The sequence below is a fragment of the Mauremys mutica genome, chromosome 13, assembly GCF_020497125.1.
Source record: "Mauremys mutica isolate MM-2020 ecotype Southern chromosome 13, ASM2049712v1, whole genome shotgun sequence".
NCBI lineage: Eukaryota > Metazoa > Chordata > Testudines > Geoemydidae > Mauremys > Mauremys mutica.
This window is the reverse complement of record NC_059084.1, coordinates 47,517,801-47,540,197: the sequence shown is the minus strand read 5'-3', so window position 1 is coordinate 47,540,197 and position 22,397 is coordinate 47,517,801. Positions and strand designations below refer to the sequence as shown.

General features: G+C 53.3%; 3 gene segments (V, D, J or C); all 3 read left to right on the top strand.

Moving 5' to 3' along the window:
* Positions 1–11,758: 11,758 nt before the first annotated feature.
* Positions 11,759–14,024, top strand: LOC123347488. The segment is given in 4 exon segments: positions 11,759–11,804; positions 11,891–12,187; positions 13,773–13,882; positions 13,983–14,024. Coding segments are annotated over 4 exon segments (495 nt in total).
* Positions 14,025–14,952: 928 nt separating this feature from the next.
* On the top strand, positions 14,953–16,244 carry LOC123347487. The segment is given in 3 exon segments: positions 14,953–15,017; positions 15,108–15,400; positions 16,188–16,244. Coding segments are annotated over 3 exon segments (396 nt in total).
* Positions 16,245–18,182: 1,938 nt separating this feature from the next.
* On the top strand, positions 18,183–22,141 carry LOC123347486. The segment is given in 3 exon segments: positions 18,183–18,289; positions 18,375–18,679; positions 21,944–22,141. Coding segments are annotated over 3 exon segments (549 nt in total).
* Positions 22,142–22,397: the final 256 nt, after the last annotated feature.

The following is a 22,397-nucleotide window of genomic DNA, read 5'->3' as shown; positions in this document are numbered from 1 at the left end:
ACTCCTGTTGTTACCACTACAGACTTTTTCCCTTGCAGACGCACTGCTGACCAACTGCAGCAGAGTGGGGTTCCCCAAGGAGGTCCTTACAGATCAGAGGTCTAACTTCATGTCAACCCTGCTCCAGTGCTTGTGGGAGAAGTGTGGGGTCCAACACACCTGGGCCTTAGCCTACCACCCTCAGTCCAGTGGGCTGGTGGAGAGATTCAATGGGACCCTAAAGAGGATGCTGAAAACCTTTATGAACCAGCATCCACAGGACTGGGACAAGTATTTACCAAACCTGCTGTTTGCATATAGGGAAGTGCCCCAGGAATCCACAGGGTTCTCCCCGTTCGAGTTGCTGTACGGGAGGAAGGTGAGGGGACCCCTGGACTTGATGTGGGCCAAGTGGGAGGGGAAGGCCTCTCCCGATGGGGGATCAGTGGTGGAGTATGTACTGGCTTTCCGGAAAAAGCTCATGGAGCTCATGGGCTTGGCCAGGGGAAACCTAGCAAGGGCCCAGAGGAAGCAGAAGGTCTGGTACGACTGCTCAGCACGTGCCCGCTCCTGTGCTACCGGGGACCAGGTGATGCTCCTCATCCCCATGAGGAAGAACAAGCTGCAAGCTGCCTGGGATGACCCCTTGAAGGTCATCAGACAGGTAAACGAGGTGAACTATGTGGTGGAACTATCCAACTGGGCACACAGCCACCGGGTGTATCATGTCAACATGATGAAACCGTACTGGGACAGGGAAAAGTTGGTGCTGGCTGTGTGTTGGCAGTTGGAGGAGAAGGGAGAGGATTCCCTGGTGGGACTCCTCCCTGAGGCAGGGGCTAACCCCCTGCTGAAATCAATTCCCCTCTCTGACCAGCTAACCCCTGCCCAGCAGGCAGAGATCAGAGAGGTGCTGCATTCATACCGGCAGCTGTTCTCCAACAGGCCTGGGCTCACTAACCTGGCTGTCCACCGGGTGGAGACGGGAACCAACCCTTCCATCAGGTGTTCCCCATTCAGGGTCACTGGGAAAACAGCCCAGGACCTGGAGAGAGAGGGCTTTAGGGGTGATCTAGCCATCCGCCAGCCCCTGGGCCTCGCCGGCGGTGCTGGTCCCCAAGAAGGATGGGTCGATCCGGTTCTGTGTGGACTATCGGAAGCTCAATGCCATCACTGTGTCCGATGCCTACCCCATGCCTAGGACCGATGAGATCCTAGACAAGTTGGGGGGCGCCCAGTACCTCACTACCATGGATCTTGCCAAAGGCTACTGGCAGGTGCCTTTGGACCCGGAGGCCAGGGTGAAGTCTGCCTTCACCACCCAAATAGGGCTCTTCGAGTTCCTGATCCTGCCTTTCGGTCTCAAGGGAGCACCTGCCACCTACCAGCGCCTGGCGGATCAGTTGCTAAGGGGGATGGAGGACTTTGCTCTGGCATATATTGACGACATCTGTGTCTTTAGCCAGACCTGGGAGGAACATGTGTCCCAGGTGAAGAGGGTGCTGGGTCATCTCCAAGATCCAGGACTGACCATAAAAGCTGGAAAGTGCAAGGTGGGGATGGTGGAGGTTTCATACCTGGGCCACAAGGTGGGGGGCGGCCACCTGAAGCCGGAGCCGGATCCGGAGCCGGCCAAGGTGGAGGCGATCCAGGACTGGCCGCTCCCCAGACTAAGAAGCAGGTCCAGGCTTTCATTGGCCGGGTACTACCAGAGGTTTGTGCCCCACTTTAGCTCCCTGGAGGCTCCCCGCACGGAGCTGTGTAGGAAGGGGAAGCCGGACAAGGTGGTCTGGACCGAGCAGTGCCAGAGGGCTCTCTGTGCGCTGAAGGGGGCACTTATCCAAGGCCTGGTGCTGGTAAACCCGGATTTTAACAAACCCTTCCTGGTGTTCACCGACGCCTCGGACACAGGGCTGGGGTCAGTACTAATGCAAACTAACACTAAGGGGGAAAGACACCCCATTGTGTACCTGAGCAAGAAGCTGCTGCCCCGGGAGCAGCACTATGTGGCCATAGAGAAGGGAGGCCTGGCCATGGGGTGGGCCCTCAAAAAACTGCAGCCGTATCTATTTGGGCAGCGCTTCACCGTGTACACTGACCACTCACCCCTGATGTGGCTACATCAAATGTAAGGAGCTAATGCCAAGCTGCTGAGATGGAGCCTGGTCCTCCAGGGGTACGACATGGAGGTGGTTCATGTGAGGGGGAGGCCAATGTTATAGCTGATGCTTTATCACGGGGTGGGGGCCCTGAACTTCTCCAGGTCACTGGCTAAGTGACCCTGCTCTGTTCAGCCATGAAGGGGGGAGAGATATGATGAAGTGGGGGGTTTTCTTGGGGTTTTCTGTGTTTTCCCATGGGTTGCATGCACAGGGGGTGGGACTCAATGTCCCTGGGTGTTACTGGTTTAACGAGGGGAGGGAAAAGGGAGTTTGTTGTTACAGAGGACCGGAGAGAGACTCGAGACCCCAGCCGAGGGCCTGGAGGATGGCGACCCCATTGACTGGTGACCTGGTGACCCAGAGACCCAGCTCAGGAGTCACAGCCGGTTCTGGCCAGTGGGAGGACAATGGGCTGCAGAGAGAGGACCCCGGTGACCTGACCAGCCGGTTCCAGCCAGAGGAGAGATGAGAGGAGAGGAGACCCAGGCCTTCCTGTTTATGACCCTGTTTAGCTGGAGAGAAGCCAATGGACAGAGGCAGGGCTTGGGGCCGGGGATATCAGAGGCCCAGCTGGGAAGCAGGGAGGCTCGGGGCTGGAGAGGGGGAGCAGACACAGCCCACCTGGCTGCAGGGGAACTGGGATGTGCTATTATTGTGAGAGGCCAGGCCTGAGGCCCTGAGAGTTTCCTGTACCGTGTTCAATCTCAATAAACCCTCCTGTTTTATGCTGGCTGAGAGTCACTCCGGGCTAGGGAATAGGGTTGCATCAACCCCTTCGGGGGTGAGGAGGCCCACGGGGTCCAGAGCGTGTGGACTCCCTGAGGGGGCCCACGGCGAGAGACAGACGTGCTACAGCTCAGAGAGGTGCGGCTCCAGGAGGTGGAGGGGCCTGACCCCGGGAGAGAGTGGCACCCCCCATGGACCGCACAGAGCCAAGAGTGGGCACGATCTGTGAGTCCATGACACCTTCTGCTCCGGGACCCGCCGCCAAAGTGCCCTGAAGACCCGTGGTGGGGGGCCCCCACCGCTGAATTGCCACTGAAGACCCGGCACTTCGGCAGTAGGTTCCGGAGTGGAAAGACCCCCCCTCCCCCCTCCACCAAATTGCCACCAAAGCCCCGGAGCAGAAGAAGCGCCAGGGGCTGGGCCCCGCAAGAGTTTTCCGGGGCCCCCGGAGCAAGTTAAGGACACCGCTCCAGGGCCCCCAAAAAACTCTCGTGGGGGCCCCTGCGGGGCCTGGGGTCTGGGGCAAATTGCCTCACTTGCCCTCCCACCGTCCTGCATTAGATCCACCATACAGCGCAGCATGTCAGTTTGCTTCCCAATAAGCTTGACCATAGCGTCCTGCCTGCTCTCATTGCATGCGTCCCTCCTCTCTTTGTGTTCCTGTAATGCTTTACGGGACTCTGCAATTGTTTGCTTCCACGCATTCAGCTGGACCATATCAGTGCAGGAAGCTAATGAGGAGCTGATGGATAATGGTAGGATGACAAATGGGAATCAGGGCCGGCTCTAGGCACCAGCCCTCCAAGCATGTGCTTGGGGCGGCACTTTCTAAGGGGCGGCACTTCGCCCCCTCCTTTTTTTATTTTTATGTTTTTGCTTGGAGCCTCATTGCCGGGAGCCGGCTCTGGCGCAGCCACTCGCCCGAGCCGGGATCCGCGCCCACTGCCCAGCCCGGCGGGCGCCCTGCAGAGCCCACTAGGAAACGCGGCGCCGCTGGGAGTGACAGCGTCAGCAGGACCCCTCCTCCCTCCGTCCCCGGCTCCTCACACATTCCGGGAGCCCCTCTCACCTCCGCCGCAGCCCAGGCTTGGCTCCCCCTCCGTCCCCAGCTCCTCACACGCTCTGGGAGCTCCTCACACAGCCGAGCCTGGGCTGCGGCGGCGGCGAGAGGGGCTCCCAGAGTCAGGGCTGCCTTAGCGGGGGGGGGCGCAAGTGGGGCAATTTTCCCCAGGCTCCGGGCCCCGCAGGGTATGTCGGAGGCTCCCCCAGCCTCCGCTGTCTTAGCTGGTAAGGGGGCGGGGCTGCGAGCTGCAGCCGAGCGGCGGGAACTCAGGCCCCGCTGGAGACACCACGCCGCTGTAGCGCTGTCGGGGAGAGGGGGTAAGTGGCATGGTAAGGGGCCAGGCCGGAGCCAGGTACCCCCCGACCCCATTACCCCCCAGCCCTGACCTCCAGCTCCAAGCCCAGCCCCTCTGAGCTGGGCACCCCCCGACCCCATCCCCCCAGCCCTAACCCCAAGCTCTGAGCTCAACCCCTCTGAGGTGGGCACCCCCCCTAAACCCATCCTCCACACCCAGCCCTGACCCCCAGCTCCAAGCCCATCCCCTCTGAGCCGGGCACCTCCCTGACCCCATCCCCCACAGCCCCAACCCCCAGCTCCGAGCCCAGCCCCTCTGAGCCAGACAACCTCCGACCCCATCTCCCCACAGTCCTGAGCCCAGCCCCTCTGAGCCTGGCACCCCCCAACCCAGAGCCCAGCTCCCCACCCAGCCCTGGGCAACAGCAGCACCACCCCCAGGCAACGACAGCCCATTGGCACCAACCATCACCCAGCAACAGCCCATTATGTAATTGCAAATGTAGACAGACCAGTAAAGCAGTTCATGTATTTGGTGTATTTTCAAATTATTACAAATTAATTGTTGAATGTATTTCACTAGCTATTTTGTACATTTCCAAATACATGTTACTATTGTATTGCAACTTTTTTTTATGGAAGGGGCCCCCGAAATTGCTTTGCCCCAGGCCCCCTGAATCCTCTGGGTGGCCCTGCCCAGTGTGTGTGAGGAGCTGGGGAGGGAGGGAAACGGGTCCCCAGGAGCCGAGCCCCAGCTGCGGTGGTGGTGAGAGGGACTCCCGGAATGTGTGAGGAGGTGAGCGGCTGGCTGGGCTCGTCGGTGCCGAGCCGGTATCCCCGCAGTCGGAGATCCTTGCCTTCCCTTCCGCCGGAGCTGGGCCAGGGCACCGTGAGGCTGAAGAGTAGCAGGTCCGGGGGGCTCTCCAGGTCCTCGGCCGCCAGCATGTCGGGGGTGAGGGTGGTGAGCACGAACTGATCCACCTTGGCCACCAGCAGTGCTGCGAAGCCCAGGGAGGGGGCCGTGTTCTTCGCGCCGCCCCATAGCTGCACTGCCACCTGGAAGTACTCCTGCTCCACGCTGCCCAGCAGCTCCACCCGCATGGGGACAGAGTCGCAGCTGGGCCAGGGCTCGGCTGCAGTGTGCTCGTAGCGGATCCCACGTTTGGGGGGAAGCCTAATGCTGGGGCAGCAGGGGGTGTGAGTCGGGGGGCACTGGTGGGCAGGAGGGGGAGCTCATGTCGGGGGGGTGGGGGGAAGCCAAAAAAATTTTTGCTTGGGGCGGCAAAAAACCTAGAGCCGGCCCTGATGGGAATGAGGATATGGAGGTAAATATTACCACATCCGAGGTAGAAGCCAAACTCAAACAGAAAATTGGAAGGCCCAGATAATTTTCATCCAAGAATCTTAAAGGAACTGGCACATGAAATTGCAAGCCCATTAGCAAGAATTTTTAATGAATCAGTAAACTCAGGGATTGTACCGTACGACTGGAGAATTACTAACATAGTTCCTATTTTTAAGAAAGGGAAAAAAAGTGATCCAAGTAACTATAGGCCTGTTTATGCAAGGTCTTGGAAAAAAATTTGAAGGAGAAAGTAGTTAAGGATATTGAGGTCATTGGTAATTGGAACAAAATACAACATGGTTTTACAAAAGGTAGATCGGGGGCAAACCAACCTGATCTTCTTTGAGAAGGTAACAGATTTTTTAGACAAAGGAAATGCAGTGGATCTAATTTACCTCAATTTCAGTAAGGCATTTGATACGGTTCCACATGGGGAATTATTAGTGAAATTGGAAAAGATGGGGATCAATTTATGAAAATTGAAAGGTGGATAAGGAACTGGTTAAAAGGGAGACTACAACGGGTCGTACTGAAAGGTGAACTGTCAGGCTGGAAGGAGGTTACTTGTGGAGTTCCTCAAAGATCGGTTTTGGAACCAATCTTGTTTAATCTTTTTATTACTGACCTTGGCACAAGAAGTGGGAATGTGCTAATAAAGTTTGCGGATGACACAAAATTGGGAAGTATTGCTAACACAGAGAAGGACCAGGATATCCTACAGGAAGATCTGGATGACCTTGTAAACTGGAGTAATAGTAATAGGATGAAATGTAATAGTGAAAAGTGCAAGGTTATGCATTTAGGGATTAATAACAAGAATTTTGGTTATAAATTGGGGACACATCAGTTGGAAGTAACAGAGGAGGAGAAGGACCTCGGAGTATTGGTTGATCACAGGATGACTATGAGCCGCCAATGTGATATGGCTGTTAAAAAAGCTAATGCGGGTTTAGGATGCATCAGGCAAGGTATTTCCAACAAAGATAAGGAGGTGTTAGTACCGTTATACAAGGCACTGGTGAGACCTCATCTGGAATACTGTGTGAAGTTCTGGTCTCCCATGTTTAAGGAGGATGAATTCAAACTGGAACAGGTACGGAGAAGGGCTACTAGGATGATCCGAGGAATGGAAAACCTGTCTTATGAAAGGAGACTCAAAGAGCTTGGCTTGTTTAGCCTAACCAAAAGAAGGCTGAGGGGGGATATGATTGCTCTTTATAAATAGATCAGAAGTATAAATATCAGGGAGGGAGAGGAATTATTTAAGCTTAATACCAATGTGGACACAAGAACACATGGATATAAACTGGACACTAGGAAGTTTAGACTTGAAATTAGATGAAGGTTAGATTTCTAACCATTAGAGGAGTGAAGTTCTGGAACAGTCTTCCAAGGGGAGTAGTGGGGGCAAAAGACATATCTGGCTTCAAGACTAAGCTTGATAAGTTTATGCAGGGGATGGTATGATGGGATAGCCTAATTTTGGCAGTTAATTTGGTAATTGATCTTTGATTATTAGCTGGTAAATATGCCCAGTGGTCTGTGATGGGATGTTAGATGGGGTGGGATTTGAGTTACTACAGAGAATTCTTTCCTGGGTGCTGGCTGGTGAGTCTTGCCCACATGCTCAGGGTTTAACTGATCGCCATATTTGGGGTCGGGAAGGAATTTTACCCCAGGGCAGATTGGCAGAGGCTCTGGAGGTTTTTCACCTTCCTCTGAAGCATGGGGCATGGGTCACTTGCTGGAGGATTCTCTGCACCTTGAGGTCTTCAAACCATGACTTGAGGACTTCAGTAACTCAGACATAGGTTAGGGGTTTGTTACAGGAGTGGGTGGGTGAGATTCTGTGGCCGGCATTGTGCAGAAGGTCAGACTAGATGATCATAATGGTCCCTTCTGACCTTAAAGTCTATGAGTCTATGAGACTGCATGAGCTCGGCGAACATGTCATCCCAAGTTCATTTTTTTCCACCTTTTAATCTGGACCAGACTCTGCGATGGAGTAGACAGGGGCCTCGTTGAAACATTTGCACCTGTGGGAGGAGAAAAAGGGAGGGTAGTATTTTAAAAGATACATTTCAGAGAACAAAGAGGACACTCCTTCTCAGTGAAACAGGCAATTCATAGTACACAGCACTATGTTCTTTCTGTAAAAGTTAGCATTTTGCCTCTTATACTGAAGTGCCTGCCACTTTGGTGTGAGTAAGCCATCACACATGGCCAGGCAATAGAATTCAGCTTGTAGGCAGCCTACAGGCACGCGGGGTTCTGCTTCTTCTGCATTCATTTCAATGCTTTCAAACTGCTGGGCTCCCTTTCCCATAGCAAGCAATGCCTGGTGGGGTTGCCATATAAAAGGAGGGCCTGTGGGCTCTCTGGGATGATCACTTTACACAACACTCTCCCCCCCTCCCCCCCCACACACACATACACAATGCGTGGCTCCGATGAGGCTTTGAGCAGGGATGAGCCCTTTAAACTAAATGCAAACAGCCCAGCACCGCTGGGTTTTCCCCCTACCCAGGATCGGCTCTAGGCACCAGCAAAACAAGCAGGCGCTTGGGGCGGCACATTTCCAGAGGCGGCATTCTGGCTGCCTTCTTCAAGAAGTCCAACATCAAGACCCAGCTCCCCTCAGGCAACCAAGTGCCCAGAAACTGCAGCGGCCCTCTGGGCTAATGCAACAAAGTCTGCCTGACCCCGGAGTCTGCCAAGAGTGACTTCATGTTCCTAAAGCCTGAGTCCCCTGAGGAACAACCACCGAGAATTCACCAGGGCCGGGAAGGAAGCCCCAAGTGGCCAGTAACACCATCAGTGCCACCAGCCAGGTAACCCTGCGCTGCAGTACAGCCGGTGGGGCTCAGGGAGACGCACCGGGAGAGAGCGCCATGAACCCCCCCCCCAAGGGTTAGCCCGGCTTTCCCCGTCTTCTTTCCTGCCCCTGCCTCCTTGGAAACGAATCTGAGCCGGGAGAAATCCTTTCATTCAGGCACAACTTTTTAAAGATAATGGCCCGACCCTTTGATCAAGTGGCAGTGTCGGAATTAGCACCCGTCACACAGCGGGCAATTCTCCCGTGCGCTCCTTACCCATGTCAGTTAATGATTTGGGGAACGTCGGGCTCATTTTAAATGAGCGAAAGAGCAGAGCGCTCAGAAGCAGCAGCCCAGCTCCTAGTAAGACTGAAATACAGAGCGTGCCCAGGAAAGCCAGGGGCTGTCTAAGGAGATAACTGTCCTCTTTGGAGGGCTCTCACTCAGCCTCCGATCGTGGCTGTTGTTTTGTTTTGTTTGACTGGGTGCATGCGGTACTGATGCAGCATTGGGCAATGACTGCACCTGAATCTGCTTGAGCCCAATCAGTACCGCAGCCAGTCAAACAAAACAAAACAACAACATTGCAACGGGCAAACGTGTAAAAGCCAAAAAAGGGGGGAGACAATTTTTTGCTTGGGGCGGCAAAAAATCCTAGAGCCGGCCCTGCCCCTACCCCCCCCCCCCCCCCCACCATGTGGCTCCAATCAGGCTCTCACTCCCCAGAAGTACCTTCTCCAGGGTCATGGAACAGGAGCCCGCCTTGGGAGTGAGGGGAGTCTATTGGCTCCAGCGTTAAGAATAGTTCCTGTCCGGGGGGGGGGGGGGACAGATTCCCCACTTGCCGCCTGTGCACTGTCCTCCCCCTCTTCATCCTCCAATGTCTCTTCCTCCTCACTTCATGTAACACTCCCCCCTTGCACATGTCCACAGACAGTGGTGGGGTAGTGGTGGCATCACCCGCCATAATTGCATGCAGCTCACTGTAGAAGCAGAATGTATGGGGCTGTGGCCCAGAGCGCCCATTTGCCTCCCTGGCTTTTTGGTACACTTGCCTGAGCTCCTTGATTTTTGTATGACACTGCTCTGTGTCCCTGGAGTAGCCTCTTTCCGCCATGGCCCTGGAGACTTTAGCATACGTATTTGCGTTCCTTTTTTTGGAACGTAGTTCTGCCATAACAGCTTCATCTCCTCAACATGCGATGAGATCCAGTACCTCCCATTCGGACCATACTGGAGCTCATGTGTGAATCCGGGAATGCGTGATCTCCTGTGATGGTGGACTGTGCTGATGGTGACCAAACAGGAAATGAAATTCAAAAGTTCCTGGGGCTTTTCCTGCTCACCTGGCTAGTGCATCGGAGTTGAGAGTGTTGTCCAGAGCGGTCACAAGGGAGCACTCTGGGATAGCTCCCGGAGGCCAATGATGTTGAATTGCGTCCACAATACCTTTAACCCGGAATTGCAATCTTGATTTAAGTGCTACTCCACCTGACGAGGTGGAGTACAAAAATTGGATTAAAGAGCCCTATAAAATCGAAAAAAAATGGTTTGGTCATGTGGATGGAATCATTTTTTTCGAATAAACTTGGCTAATTCCGAAATAACCGACTAGTGTAGACCAGGCCTGAGTCGGCCTTGTGTTCCATTCCTTGATTCCTGCGACACTGTCCCTGGTTTGAGGTGCAGAGTGGCTGGTGTTTAATAAATGTATTTTTAACCGCTGTCATCCCAGCTCCCCCCCTTTAGTGCAGAGCCTCCCGGCAAGCTGAGGGTTGTTCTGTCCCGCGCTAACCCCAGGGCGCCATTACGCTCTATCCCTATGCAGTTTGACCCGCTCAGGCTGCGATATGCGAAGCTAGAAGCCACTTCCAGACCCAGCTACTCACCATGACTCCGCGGGCACCCAACTCTCAGATCCGGCTGAGTCCCTGCCTCCCAACTCTTCCCAACCAACTACTCCCCTCGCCCTGCTGCTGCCACGGGGTCTCTAGCCCAGATCGACGCCCTCCTTGTCGAACTGTCTTCTGCCTGCAGTTTGTACCTGGTCTCCTTTTAATGGACGGGGGATGTGTTTGTTGTGGCCGGTTCCCTCACTGTTCCCTCTTCTCACCACTCCCACAGGGGCCCAGCCGCAGGTTGTTCTGACCCAGCCGGGTCCCGATGGGCCGCAGCCCGGAGACTCCACCCCGCTGAAATGTGCCAGGACTGGGTTTAATCCCAAGGAACTCGGGAAGGGGTTTGGGGTTGCTGCTGAGCTACCACAAACCTTCAGTCACAGCCTGTTCCTCCCCCCCCCCGAACCCTCCAGGAGCAATTCACACCCTCCAAGGACAGCCCCAGCTTCTAACGACACATGGCTGGGGAGCGACCAGAGGCACCGCCCTGTATTACCGTGTGAGGACAGAGGCACAGCGGTGAGCCATAAACCCAAGCCATAAACCCAGCCCTTCTCCCATTCACGCGTGGGGGCAGCAGTGACACACACACGGGGCAGGGTGAAAACACATCTGACACCAGTTCCAAACTCCACAGTTCCAGGGAAACTTCCCCCGTAGATGTACAAAGCCCCGAGCTGCAGCACAATCCTGCTTTTCTCACACACACCACTGGTCTCACTGCGATGAATGGGGACACGGGAGGCAGCGAAAACATTGGCGTTTGGCCCCGAGCCACGTGTCTGAACCTGCCAGGGAACATTTCCCTCTGGCCCCTGCACATTTCAGTGGAGCTGGTCACTGGACGGGGAGTTCAGTGCCAGTGTCCGCGGATGTCGCAGCCCAATGGAGCCCTGTGAACCGACCTCTTCTCACTCGCTGACCCCACAGGCCACCTGTCACACAGCCCCACTGCGTGTGGGCAAGGGATTCCAAAGCTGAGATTCACTGCATCGAATTAATAGTTTTACTCCTTTATGAGCCAGCTCCATTTCGTTCTTTCTTTTAGAACAAACAAACAATTTCCTCATTGTGTGGCAACCTACTACCGGAATCTCTCAGTCTCCTACCACCGAGCAAAGTGATTGAAATCGGGCCCTAAGCTTCAGTCAGGGAATCGAGCCCTTTCCAGGCATCTGTTTGTTTTTTCCTCGTCTAAAGTGTACTGAGCATCCCAGTGCGCTGTGCCTGGCGCTGCACACACGCACAGTCTGCGATAATCTGACTGCCTCCCTCTGAGCCCTACTGCAAGGAACAAATCACATCAGAGTTTGTGTCCCTTATAAGGAGCGCGATATGCAAACGAGAATGAGTTTCTTGTTTAAATCTGTCCCTCTCCCTGCCCAGGCTGCACCCGGAGAGACAATCCGCAGCCCCTGGCTCTGTGCAGTTACCAACCAGTCCCCTGAAAACTTTCCCCTCCAGCACCAGGGACAATGAGGCTTTGGCTCCATTTAGTTCTCCTTGTAGCAGCTCTGGAAGGTATTTTCTAACCTAAATGCACTGAAGAGGCAGACAAATAGTATGTTCGATATTTTTATATATTTCTATCGTCTCTTTATTCCCAGGTGTCCGGTCCCAGGTCCAGCTGGTGGAGTCCGGAGGGGATGTGAAAAAGCCCGGAGACTCTCTCCGCCTCTCCTGCAAAGCCTCCGGCTTCACCTTCAGCAGCTACAGTATGGACTGGGTCCGACAGGCTCCCGGGAAGGGGCTGGAGTGGGTCGCCTGGATTTATTCTGATGGGAGCTCACAATATTACGCAGACTCAGTGAAAGGCCGATTCACCATCTCCAGGGACAATCCCAAGAGTGAGCTGTATCTGCAAATGACCGGCCTGAAGCCCGAGGACACCGCCCGCTATTACTGTGCGGGAGAAACACAGTGAAAAGAAACTACGAGTGGCTAATACAAAAACCCAATCTGCAGACTCCCCCTTCTCCCATGCGCCGCGAGGGAGCAGCAGTTCCACACAGGACACAGCGCTGGGGACAGGCGTGAGCACAGACTCCACCCCTCCCGCCTCCCTGGGGAGGAGGGGGAATAAGAATCTGCTATCCTATTCTAACCTCATTACTGCCTGGCAATGTCACCCATTGCAGCACGAAATCCCGAGGGGCCTGCGGTGCAGGGGTCACTCGGCTCCTGAATAAATCCCACTCAGCTCAACTGGAACTGCGATTTTCAAAGCAGTCTCCTCACTTTAGTCACCCAACTCCCATCTGAAAATCACAGTCCAGACTCTCAGATGGTGTCAACGGGCGGAGCCAGGGATCCAGCCCATAATATATTTCCATCATTAACCATAGTAACCATGGAGCTACCAGTGCTGGCACTGAGGTGAATGGGGCCAGTCACGTGACTGGGGGGTCTAGATCAGAGCCCAGCAGGGGTCGCTGAAGGCGCTCAGGTGGCAGCAGAGCCCCGTTGGCGGTGGGTCAGGGGCAGGCGATCAGAGACCGTAGGGCAGGGCACTGCCCGGCCTCTGCTGGTCTCCTTTCGGGCCGAGAACCCATAACCGCCGAGTGATGAGGGGATAGTCTACACACAGTACGTTTTAAACCCAGGCTTTCAAAACCAACGTAACAAATATCTAGGGCAGAATACCGGGAGCTCTCGATTTTTTTTTCTGGGACAAAGCAGATAACAACAAACACCTTGACATTTGGGGGCAGGACATTCCCTGCAGACAAACCATGGAGTAGCCCAGAGGCGCTCCCTCCTGGCAAGGGTGGCAGTCGTGTCATGTGGGAGGGGGGGGGGTAGACCGAGCCTGCGCTATTCACGGCTTTAGAAAGAAGTAGCGGGGGCAGACCCGTAGGGTGAGGATTCCTTTAACCCTGCCCGGACTAAAATCCCTTTTAATTCTTATTTTTCCAATAAAAAATCTTGATCCGTCTCTCTGATCTACCCCCCGCCCCCCGAACAAAGGTTCAGATGATTCAGGGAAGCAGTTTGTGTGTCTCTTATAAAGCGGGGCACATGCAAATGAGGGAGACCGTTTCCTGTTTAAATCTGTCTCCCTCCCTCCCTACCCAGGCTGCATCCGGAGAGACAATCCGCTGCCCCTTGGGTCTGTGCAGTTACCAGCCAGTCCCCCTGAGGCGACAGCAGGCAGTCACTGGGCTGCTCAATTGCCTGCCGCTGTTTTCCGCGGGCACGTCGGCAGAAGGTCCTTCTTCGGCGGCCCGGCGGGAGCGGAATCGGAAGCTCCCGTGGGGATCTCACAAAATCCCCCCCCCGCCAATCCTGGGGCCCTAGGCAACAGCCTAGGGTCGCCTAATGGAAGCGCCGGCCCTGCATCTATAACGCGTCTTTATTCGCAGGAGTCTGGTCCCAGGTGCAGCTGGTGGAGTCCGGAGGGGATGTGAAAAAGCCCGGAGACTCTCTCCGCCTCTCGTGCAAAGCCTCCGGGTTCACTTTCATAGACTATTATGTGCGCTGGATGCTCAGGCGCCTGGCAGGGGCGGCTCTGTGTTCTTTGCCACTCCAAGCACGGCAGTCGGGCGGCCTTCGGTGGCCTTTCTCCGGTTGATTTGCCATCCCGCGACTTCGGGGAAGCCGTGGGACCGGCAGACCTCCGGCAGGCACGCTGCCGAAGGCAGCCTGACTCTCGCCCTCAGGGCGACTGGCAGAGCGCTCCCCCGCGGCTTGCCACCCCAGGATCCTGCTTGCTCGCTGGCGCCTGGAGCCGACCCTGAGTAAGGGTACAGGGAAGAAGCCTGGTAGGGCTTATTGGGATCCTGCAGAGAGAAGCAGCAGCCCCACAGGGGAGGTGTCCGGGATCTTTGGGGTCAGAGAGCGCAGGGCTGGTGGCCTTGTCCGGTGGCTGCTCGTTTGGGGTCCTCATTCCCCTTTCAATACCTCTCCTCTCGCGCTGATGCGCCCCAGCCCTGGCGCGCAAGAACAGAACCTGGAGCACGCAGCAAAACTCTGAAACCCGGGCTTTTCAGAAACAGTATCAGAAACACAGACAGGGATGTCCAGGGATGTCGGGGGCAGGGAGCTGAGGGGTCTCACCTTTCTCTTCTGAGACCCGGACAGCAACACACACCTGTCAGATACCGGTTCTTGCCTGTCCCTGTAAATGTGGGGAGGTGAGAGCGCCGAAAGCCTGGCAGAGCGGGGCTCCTTCCAGTCCCCGCGGCAAACCCTGGCAGCAATTAAAGACACTTCCCTGACTGCGAAGAGGAGAGTCGTGTCCGCTCCAGGGGTGTCAGGGGTGGGTCTGTAGACAGAGCATAGGCCACTTAGCTGCTGGGGCAACACCAAAGGGTGAGAGTCTGTTAAACCCTTGAGGAGTTCAAAGTTTTTTTCTCTAGGAACGAGTCTTGGGTCCCCAGACCAGGATGTGAGATCATAAGAACAGAAGAACCGCCAGACTGGGTCAGACCAAAGGTCCATCCAGCCCAGTGTCCTGTCTGACAGTGGCCAGTGCCAGGTGCCCCAGAGGGAATGAACAGACCAGTGAGTCCCTGGGAAGGAGTTTTAGCTGTTATAAGGAGGGGGATATGCAAATAAGGGTGAGAGTTTCCTGTTTAAATCTCTCTCTGCCGAGTCTGCACCCCGAGACAATCTGCAGCCCACTGGGTCTGTGCAGTTACCAACCGACCCAGCAGAGACCTTTCCGCTCCCCTCCCACGCCAGGGAAAATGCCTCTTTGGCTCCATTTCGTGTTCGTTGCAGCAGCTTTGGGAGGTATTTTCTCCCCTTGTATGGGTAGGGGAGTCAGCGGGATGGATTGTTGGCAATTCACACTGACATGATTATAACATGTGTTTATTCCAGGTGTCCGGTCACAAGTCCAGCTGCTGGAGTCCGGCGGGGATGTGAAAAAGCCCGGAGACTCCCTCAGACTGACCTGTACCACCTCGGGGTTCAGCATAGACAGCTACTGGATGAGCTGGGTCCGCCAGGCTCCCGGGCAGGGGCTGCAGTGGGTATCAGCAATTCTGGGATCAACCACCCATTACGGAGATTCCGTGAAAGGGCGATTCACCACCTCTACAGACAGCTCCAAGAAGCTGATCTACCTGCAACTGACCGGCCTGAAGCCCGAGGACACCGCCCGCTATTACTGTGCGAGAGACACAGTGAGGCGAAGCCGGGCTGAGCTCAGACACAAACCTCCCGTTGCGTTGCCGTCAGTAGGGGAAGTCCCGGCTGGTTTGTGACACTGACAGTCCGGGCGCTGGGCTCTCGCGGTTCCCTTCCCTGAAATGGTTAAAATGTTCTCGGCTCTGCAGCCACGTCCAGTGCCACAGACAGCAGCGATCCCGAGGCCGGCACCTCGGGACTGGGATGGGGGGACTGACACGCTGGGTCCCATAAACTGTTCTACGCCTCACAACACATTCTATAGAGCCCAGAAAATGCCAAACACTCCCCATGTGACCCCCCCCCATGTTCTGTGTGCAGGGAAAAACCGGGATAAGGAAAAACACGGACCAGGACAACTATCAACGAGCAGAGGCTACTCCCCCCAGACAGCCTGACCAGTGCCCTAGAGCTGTGTGGTGTTTGCTTAGAAGCCTGTTAAACAGCTTCCGTTCTTATCTGACTCCCTGCCTGATCCGCTGTCTCACCTCCCCTGGCCTCAGGCTGCACCGGTGCCAAAGCGCAGGGGCTGGAGGGAACGACCCCTCCCTTCCAGCCCTGCAGTTCTGTGATTCTGTGATCGATCCATGGATACTCCACCCCTCCCCCCTCTCTCAGCCTTTGCTCACAGAGCTGGGATCACACACTGCGGGGAGAGGCTCTTATGTTTACAGGTGCCCAGGGAAATTAATAACCCAACGCCCTCTTTAAATCCCGCCACGCCTCTGTCCCTGCATCTCCCCCGGTACAGAGACTCCGGCTTCTCCACAGTTCCTCATTGACTCCCCATCCTTGGACACGCTCATTTCTCCACCTCCAGGAAGATGAGATTCTGTTTCTACTAACTTGCTGTTTTATCAATTTTCCAAGGTAAACGTTTGCCTCCCTAAAGGTCACAGGATGTCACCTGTCTTACCACAGCCTCCAAAATAGTACTTCTTTGCTTTATTTCCCTCGGGTCTTTTAACAGAAACACCAGATAATGGTGAGCAGTTTATACAAAGATAAAACTTCTATAAAGCGCCCCCGCCCTCCCCTCTCCCACCCATCACACTCTCATAAGAACATAAGAACAGCTAGACCGGGTCAGACCAAAGGTCCATCTAGCCCAGTATCTGTCTACCGACAGTGGCCAATGCCAGGTGCCCCAGAGGGAGTGAACCTAACAGGCAATGATCAAGTGATCTCTCTCCTGCAATCCATCTCCATCCTCTGACGAACAGAGGCTAGGGACACCATTCTTTACCCATCCTGGCTAATAGCCATGTATGGACTTAGCCACCATGAATTTATCCAGTCCCCTTTTAAACATTGTTATAGTCCTAGCCTTCACAACCTCCTCAGGTAAGGAATTCCACAAGTTGACTGTGCGCTGCGTGAAGAAGAACTTCCTTTTATTTGTTTTCAACCTGCTGCCTATTAATTTCATTTGGTGACCCCTAGTTCTTGTATTATGAGAATAAGTAAATAACTTTTCCTTATCCACTTTCTCAACATCACTCATGATTTTATATACCTCTATCATAGCCCCCCTTAGTCTTCTCTTTTCCAAGCTGAAGAGTCCTAGCCTCTTTACTCTCTCCTCATATGGGACCCTCTCCAAACCCCTAATCATTTTAGTTGCCCTTTTCTGAACCTTTTCTAGTGCTAGAATATCTTTTTTGAGGTGAGGAGACCACATCTGTACACAGTATTCGAGATGGGGGTGTACCATGGATTTATATAAGGGCAATAATATATTCTCAGTCTTATTCTCTATCCCCTTTTTAATGATTCCTAACATTCTGTTTGGTTTTTTGACTGCTGCTGCACACTGCGTGGACATCTTCAGAGAACTGTCCACGATGACTCCAAGATCTTTTTCCTGACTCGTTGTAGCTAAATTAGCCCCCATCATATTGTATGTACAGTTGGGGTTATTTTTTCCAATGTGCATTACTTTACATTTATCCACATTAAATTTCATTTGCCATTTTGTTGCCCAATCACTTAGTTTTGTGAGATCTTTTTGAAGTTCTTCACAATCTGCTTTGGTCTTAACTATCTTGAGCAGTTTAGTATCTCTCGCTGCCCCTTGAGGGGTGGTAGAAGAATTCCTGAGATATTTAGCTGGTTTTTTATCATTTCATTGCAGCTCAGGCCAAACCCTTTACTTAAACCACCATGAAACAGGGAATGTAGGTAGAAGAGGTGAGAATCTATAGCAGGCCAACCCCCCCCCCCCGCCTAACAATCCCACGTTATTACAGCTCAACTACTCTCTGCATTTACCATTGAGCAGCCCCAGATCCGAGTGCACCGCTCTGCATTACGGTGCCAGATATGGACACCACGGGGCTCCAACCTGTGATAAATAGACAGAAAGAGATTTCTGCTTGTAACCGTGCTTAGTGGGTCACAACACAACCCAGAATTGGGGGTTATTCTTTGATCAGATATAGCAAACCAGCCACAAAATTAAACTCCTGTTTCACCGCAGGGGCTAACAAGAAAACATAAAGGCAGTTTCCTCAGGCATCTCAGTTCTGATGTCACCACCAAAAACAGGAGATTCAGAGATGAGTGGTTCTTTACAACCTGTCTCATCAAATCATAGGTTCTCCTGATCCCAAAGGACCTCCCAGGGTGGGGGAGTGTCTGGGGACATGTCCCCTTTTAGCCCGAGCCGCCCTCTGTCACCCCTTTTATCCTCGCTGAGTGAAACCCGCATGCAAATCCCGGTTCCTGTTTAAATACAACCCCCCGGTTCTAGGAGCCGCAGTCCCGCTCCGGCACTGAACTGCCCATTCCTGCCGGCTGGGCGCATTTTTGTCCTTGATTGCAAATAATGGCGTTTCTGGTGCTTTTCCTTTCCCTGCTGGCTGCCCCGGGATGTAAGTCACTGCGGCAGGGGAAGGTCAATCCACAGCGATGGGGGATGATTCGGGTAATTGATGCGATGTTTTCCTTTCCGCTCAGGTGTCCTGTCCCAAGTGCAGCTGGTCCAGTCTGGCCCAGGCGTGGTGAAGCCCGGAGAGACCCTCGCATTGACCTGCTCTATCACCGGTGACTCGGTCACTAGTAATTACTGGGAATGGGTCCGACAGGCTCCCGGGAAAGGGCTGGAGTGGGTGGGACAGATCGACTGGGCCAGCTCCAACTGGCGCATATACTACGGCCCGTCTTTCCAGAGCCGCGCAACCCTCAGTGCAGATTCCTCCAAGAACCAGTTCTCCCTGCAGCTCCGCTCGCTGACAGCTGCAGACACCAGCACCTATTACTGCGCCAGGAGAGACACAGTGACACAGAGCAGAGTGGGACTGGCACAAAAAGGGGAAGCGGATTCTGAAAAGCGAAACCAAGTGCACTAGTGTCCCCCGAACGAGTCAATAGAAAAACAAAGACTGGGCTGCGGAGAACATGGGCAGGTGAAGGGAAACAACTTTTACAGATAAAATGAAGCGGCAGCGTTGCCTGGTGGACAGGGCAGTGCACTGGGCCTCAGGACACCTGGGTTCCCTTCTGCCACTGACCTTCTGGGTGAGTTTTGACAAGTCATTTTCCTGCTCTGTGCCTCTGTTTCCCCTCCTACTATGTGTCTGTTTAGACTGAGATCTTTAGAGTGGGGAGTCTCCCTAACTGTATGTTTGGGACTTCTAGATACTACTAGAGAACCAGTCATTAGTACTAACAACAATTACAACATTTATTTTAAAGGCTCGGGCTCATTCATATCTTCTTTTCTTGCTGACAAAATATCTAGAAGATGAGATAATATCGTCTTACGTCACTGTCCCCTTTCTGCCTACCTAGCTCACACTGTTGTATCTTGTCCTAGGCTGAGATTGGGGCTCTTTGGGGGAGGGACCATCTTTGTAACCTGTTTTCTTACAGCCCCTAGTGTTGACTGGTTTTAGGATGGTTGGAGACCAGTCGAGCAATTCGTCTCCCTACCTGCCTCTATCATCGGGGTTTAAGATTGCCCAGAATAAAAAACCCAACAAGAGAGTGCAGGAGTAAAATGTTTATTAGACTAACAACAGTTCAACGAGGTAAGTAAACTGGGTATGCTATAGAGGACTCCCAAACACTGGTAAGTAAAGTAAAGTAAATAGGCAAAAGTGACACTATAACTATACTGCCTGTGACCCTAACGGTTTACTCCACCCCAAGACGGGTCCCAGGTAAGGGGTATGGTCTCTACCATATCTTGCAGTCACGGGTCGCTCTAGGTATTTTACCACCCCAAGCATGGCAGGCAGGCTGCCTTCGGCGGCTTGCCTGTGGGAGGTCCCCAGTTCTGCGGATTTGGCGGCCCACCTGTAGGAGGTCAACCGAAGCCAGGGGACCAGCAGACCCTCCGCAGGCTGTTGCCAAAGGCAAACCTGCCTGCTGCCCCGTGGCGACTGGCAGAGAGCCCCCCACAGCTTGCTGCCCCAAGCACGCGCTTGGCGTGCTGGTGCTTGGAGCCGTCCCTGATTGGAAAATGTCACTTTTCAACTCCGTACTTCCCCCAACTGCTCGTACGTGCATAGAAACTGCAGGTGCCCTTTGACTCACCAGTTCTCCCTGGAACTTTTGGAGGAAAAAACTGGTGAATATTTTCAAAACAAAAGCAGCCACAAAATTGCCAGGGGGTACATATGTACTGGCTAGCTGCACCTTAGCAGCACCTTGGACTTCATTTGCCCGGGAGCTGGAGAGTGTATTTCTCTTTGACAATAAACCTGGCCGACGTGCCTTCGTACCTTACTAGAGTCTGTGGTCAAGGGGATTCTCTCGGGGTCTGCTGTGTCAGCGATCTGCACAGAGCTGGGGCAGCGCACAGAGCTGGGGCAGCACACAGAGGGAACACACGCACGCAGCCGAGTGATATCAACATTGAACAGAGCAGAGCACCACACCTGTTTAAATCTGTCTCTGTCCCAGCAGCACCCGGAAAGACAAACTGCAGCCCCCTGGGTCTGTGCAGTTACCAGCCACTCCACTGAGGACTTTCCCCTCCAACACCAGGGAACATGAGACTTTGGCTCCATTTCCTTTTCCTTGGGGCGGCTCTGGAAGGTATTTTCTCCCTATACATGCACTGGGGAAGGGGGCAACAATTCCTGGTTTTCTGCAATGAGCTAAAAAGGTATTTTGTAACCTGCTTTTATTGATATTCGTCTCCTGTTAACTGAAGGGGAATAACGAGGAGTCCTTGTGGCACCTTAGAGACTAACACATTTATTTGGGCATAAGCTTTTGTGGGCTAGAACCTAGTTCATCAGATACATGGAGTAAAAAAGACAGGAGCAGGTATAAATACATGAAAGGATGTTGTGGAGTTGTGCAGTCTAAATGGTTTTATAAAAATTTAATAAGTGAATATAATGTAACTGGAATATGCTTCATGCAAAAGGTCTCTTGTAAGGTATCTTACAAAGCTTATAATCTACTGAGTGTGATCATCCTGTTTGTATAAATGTACCACTCTTGTATCTAAAACTAGAAATATGAAATATAATTCTGAGGCCCTATTGTAATTCTGTAAAGTGTGGGACATTAATGGTGGTTTGATATCTTGATGACTCCCATTAACTAGGACCATTGTCTGCAGATGGGTGTGTTTTACCTGTGAGTCTTCTTGTATATGTGTGTGCTGGAAGGTGGGTAATGAAGTCTTGCAATAACATGTGATCATGTCGCCTGAACTGGAATCCATCTTTAACCTGGTGCTTTTCCAGTGAGGGAGGGTGGAAACCCAGAGGGACAAAGGCTTCTCACCTTATGCAAAAGATATATAAAGGGGTGGAACAGAAGAGAGGGGAGGAGAGGCGCCATCATGAAGAATCCCCTAGCTACAACCTGAGCTGGAACAAGTGCTGTACCAGGGGAAAGAATCGTGCCCAGGCCTGGAAGGTGTCTAGTCTGAGAGAAAAAATAATGAAGCATCTCTGAGGGTGAGATTATCTGTGTTCAGTTTGATTAGACATAGATTTGCGCATTTTATTTTATTTTCCTTGGTGACTTACTTTGTTCTGTCTGTTACTACTTGGAAGCACTTAAATCCGACTTTCTGTATTTAATAAAATCGCTTTTTACTTACTAATTAATTCAGAGTGTGTATTAATACCTGGGGGAGCAAACACCTGTGCATATCTCTCTATCAGTGTTATAGAGGGAGAACAATTGATGAGTTTACCTTGTATAAGCTTTATACAGGGTAAAATGAATTTATTTGGGTTTAGACCCCATTGGGAGTTGGGCATCTGAGTGCTAAAGACAGGAACACTTCTGTGAGCTGCTTTCAGGTAAACCAGCAGCTTTGGGACAAGTAATTCAGACCCTGGGTCTGTGTTGGAGCAGACGGGAGTGTCTGGTTCAGCAAGACAGGGTGCTGGAGTCCTGAGCTGGCAGGGAAAACAGGGATAGAAGTAGCCTTGGGACATCAGGGGGCAGCTCCCCAGGGGGTTTCTGTGATCCAACCTGCCACAGATTTTTCATGTGACTGGTTCCCTCACTGTTCCCTTTTCTCCCTCCCCTTTCCCACAGGGGCCCGGTCACAGGTTGCTCTGACCCAGTCAGGTCCAGAACTGAAGAAGCCCGGAGAATCCAATCAGCTGAAATGCACCGTGAGCGGGTTCACTATCTCCGGCGATTATATGGACTGGGTCAGACAGGAGCCAGGAAAGGGGCTGGAGTGGCTGGTCCGCTACTGGAAACCAGGGCAGAGCGAGTATTATTCTCCCACCATCCAGGGGTGATTCACAGCCCCCAAGGACAGCGCCAACTTCTACCTGCAAATGACCGGCCTGAAGCCCGAGGACACCGCTGTGTATTACTGTGTGATAGACATAGTGTGGGGAAGCCGACCTGGGCTCAGACAAAAACTTCATCCTGCAGAGACCGGGGAAGGGATTTCCTGGGGGTGGTGCTTTTGCTCCATAGCAATGAGAAGAGAGAGAGACAAAGTATTTCCCCTTAAGGAGATCTCACACAACTGCCAGGGGAGGGAGAGGT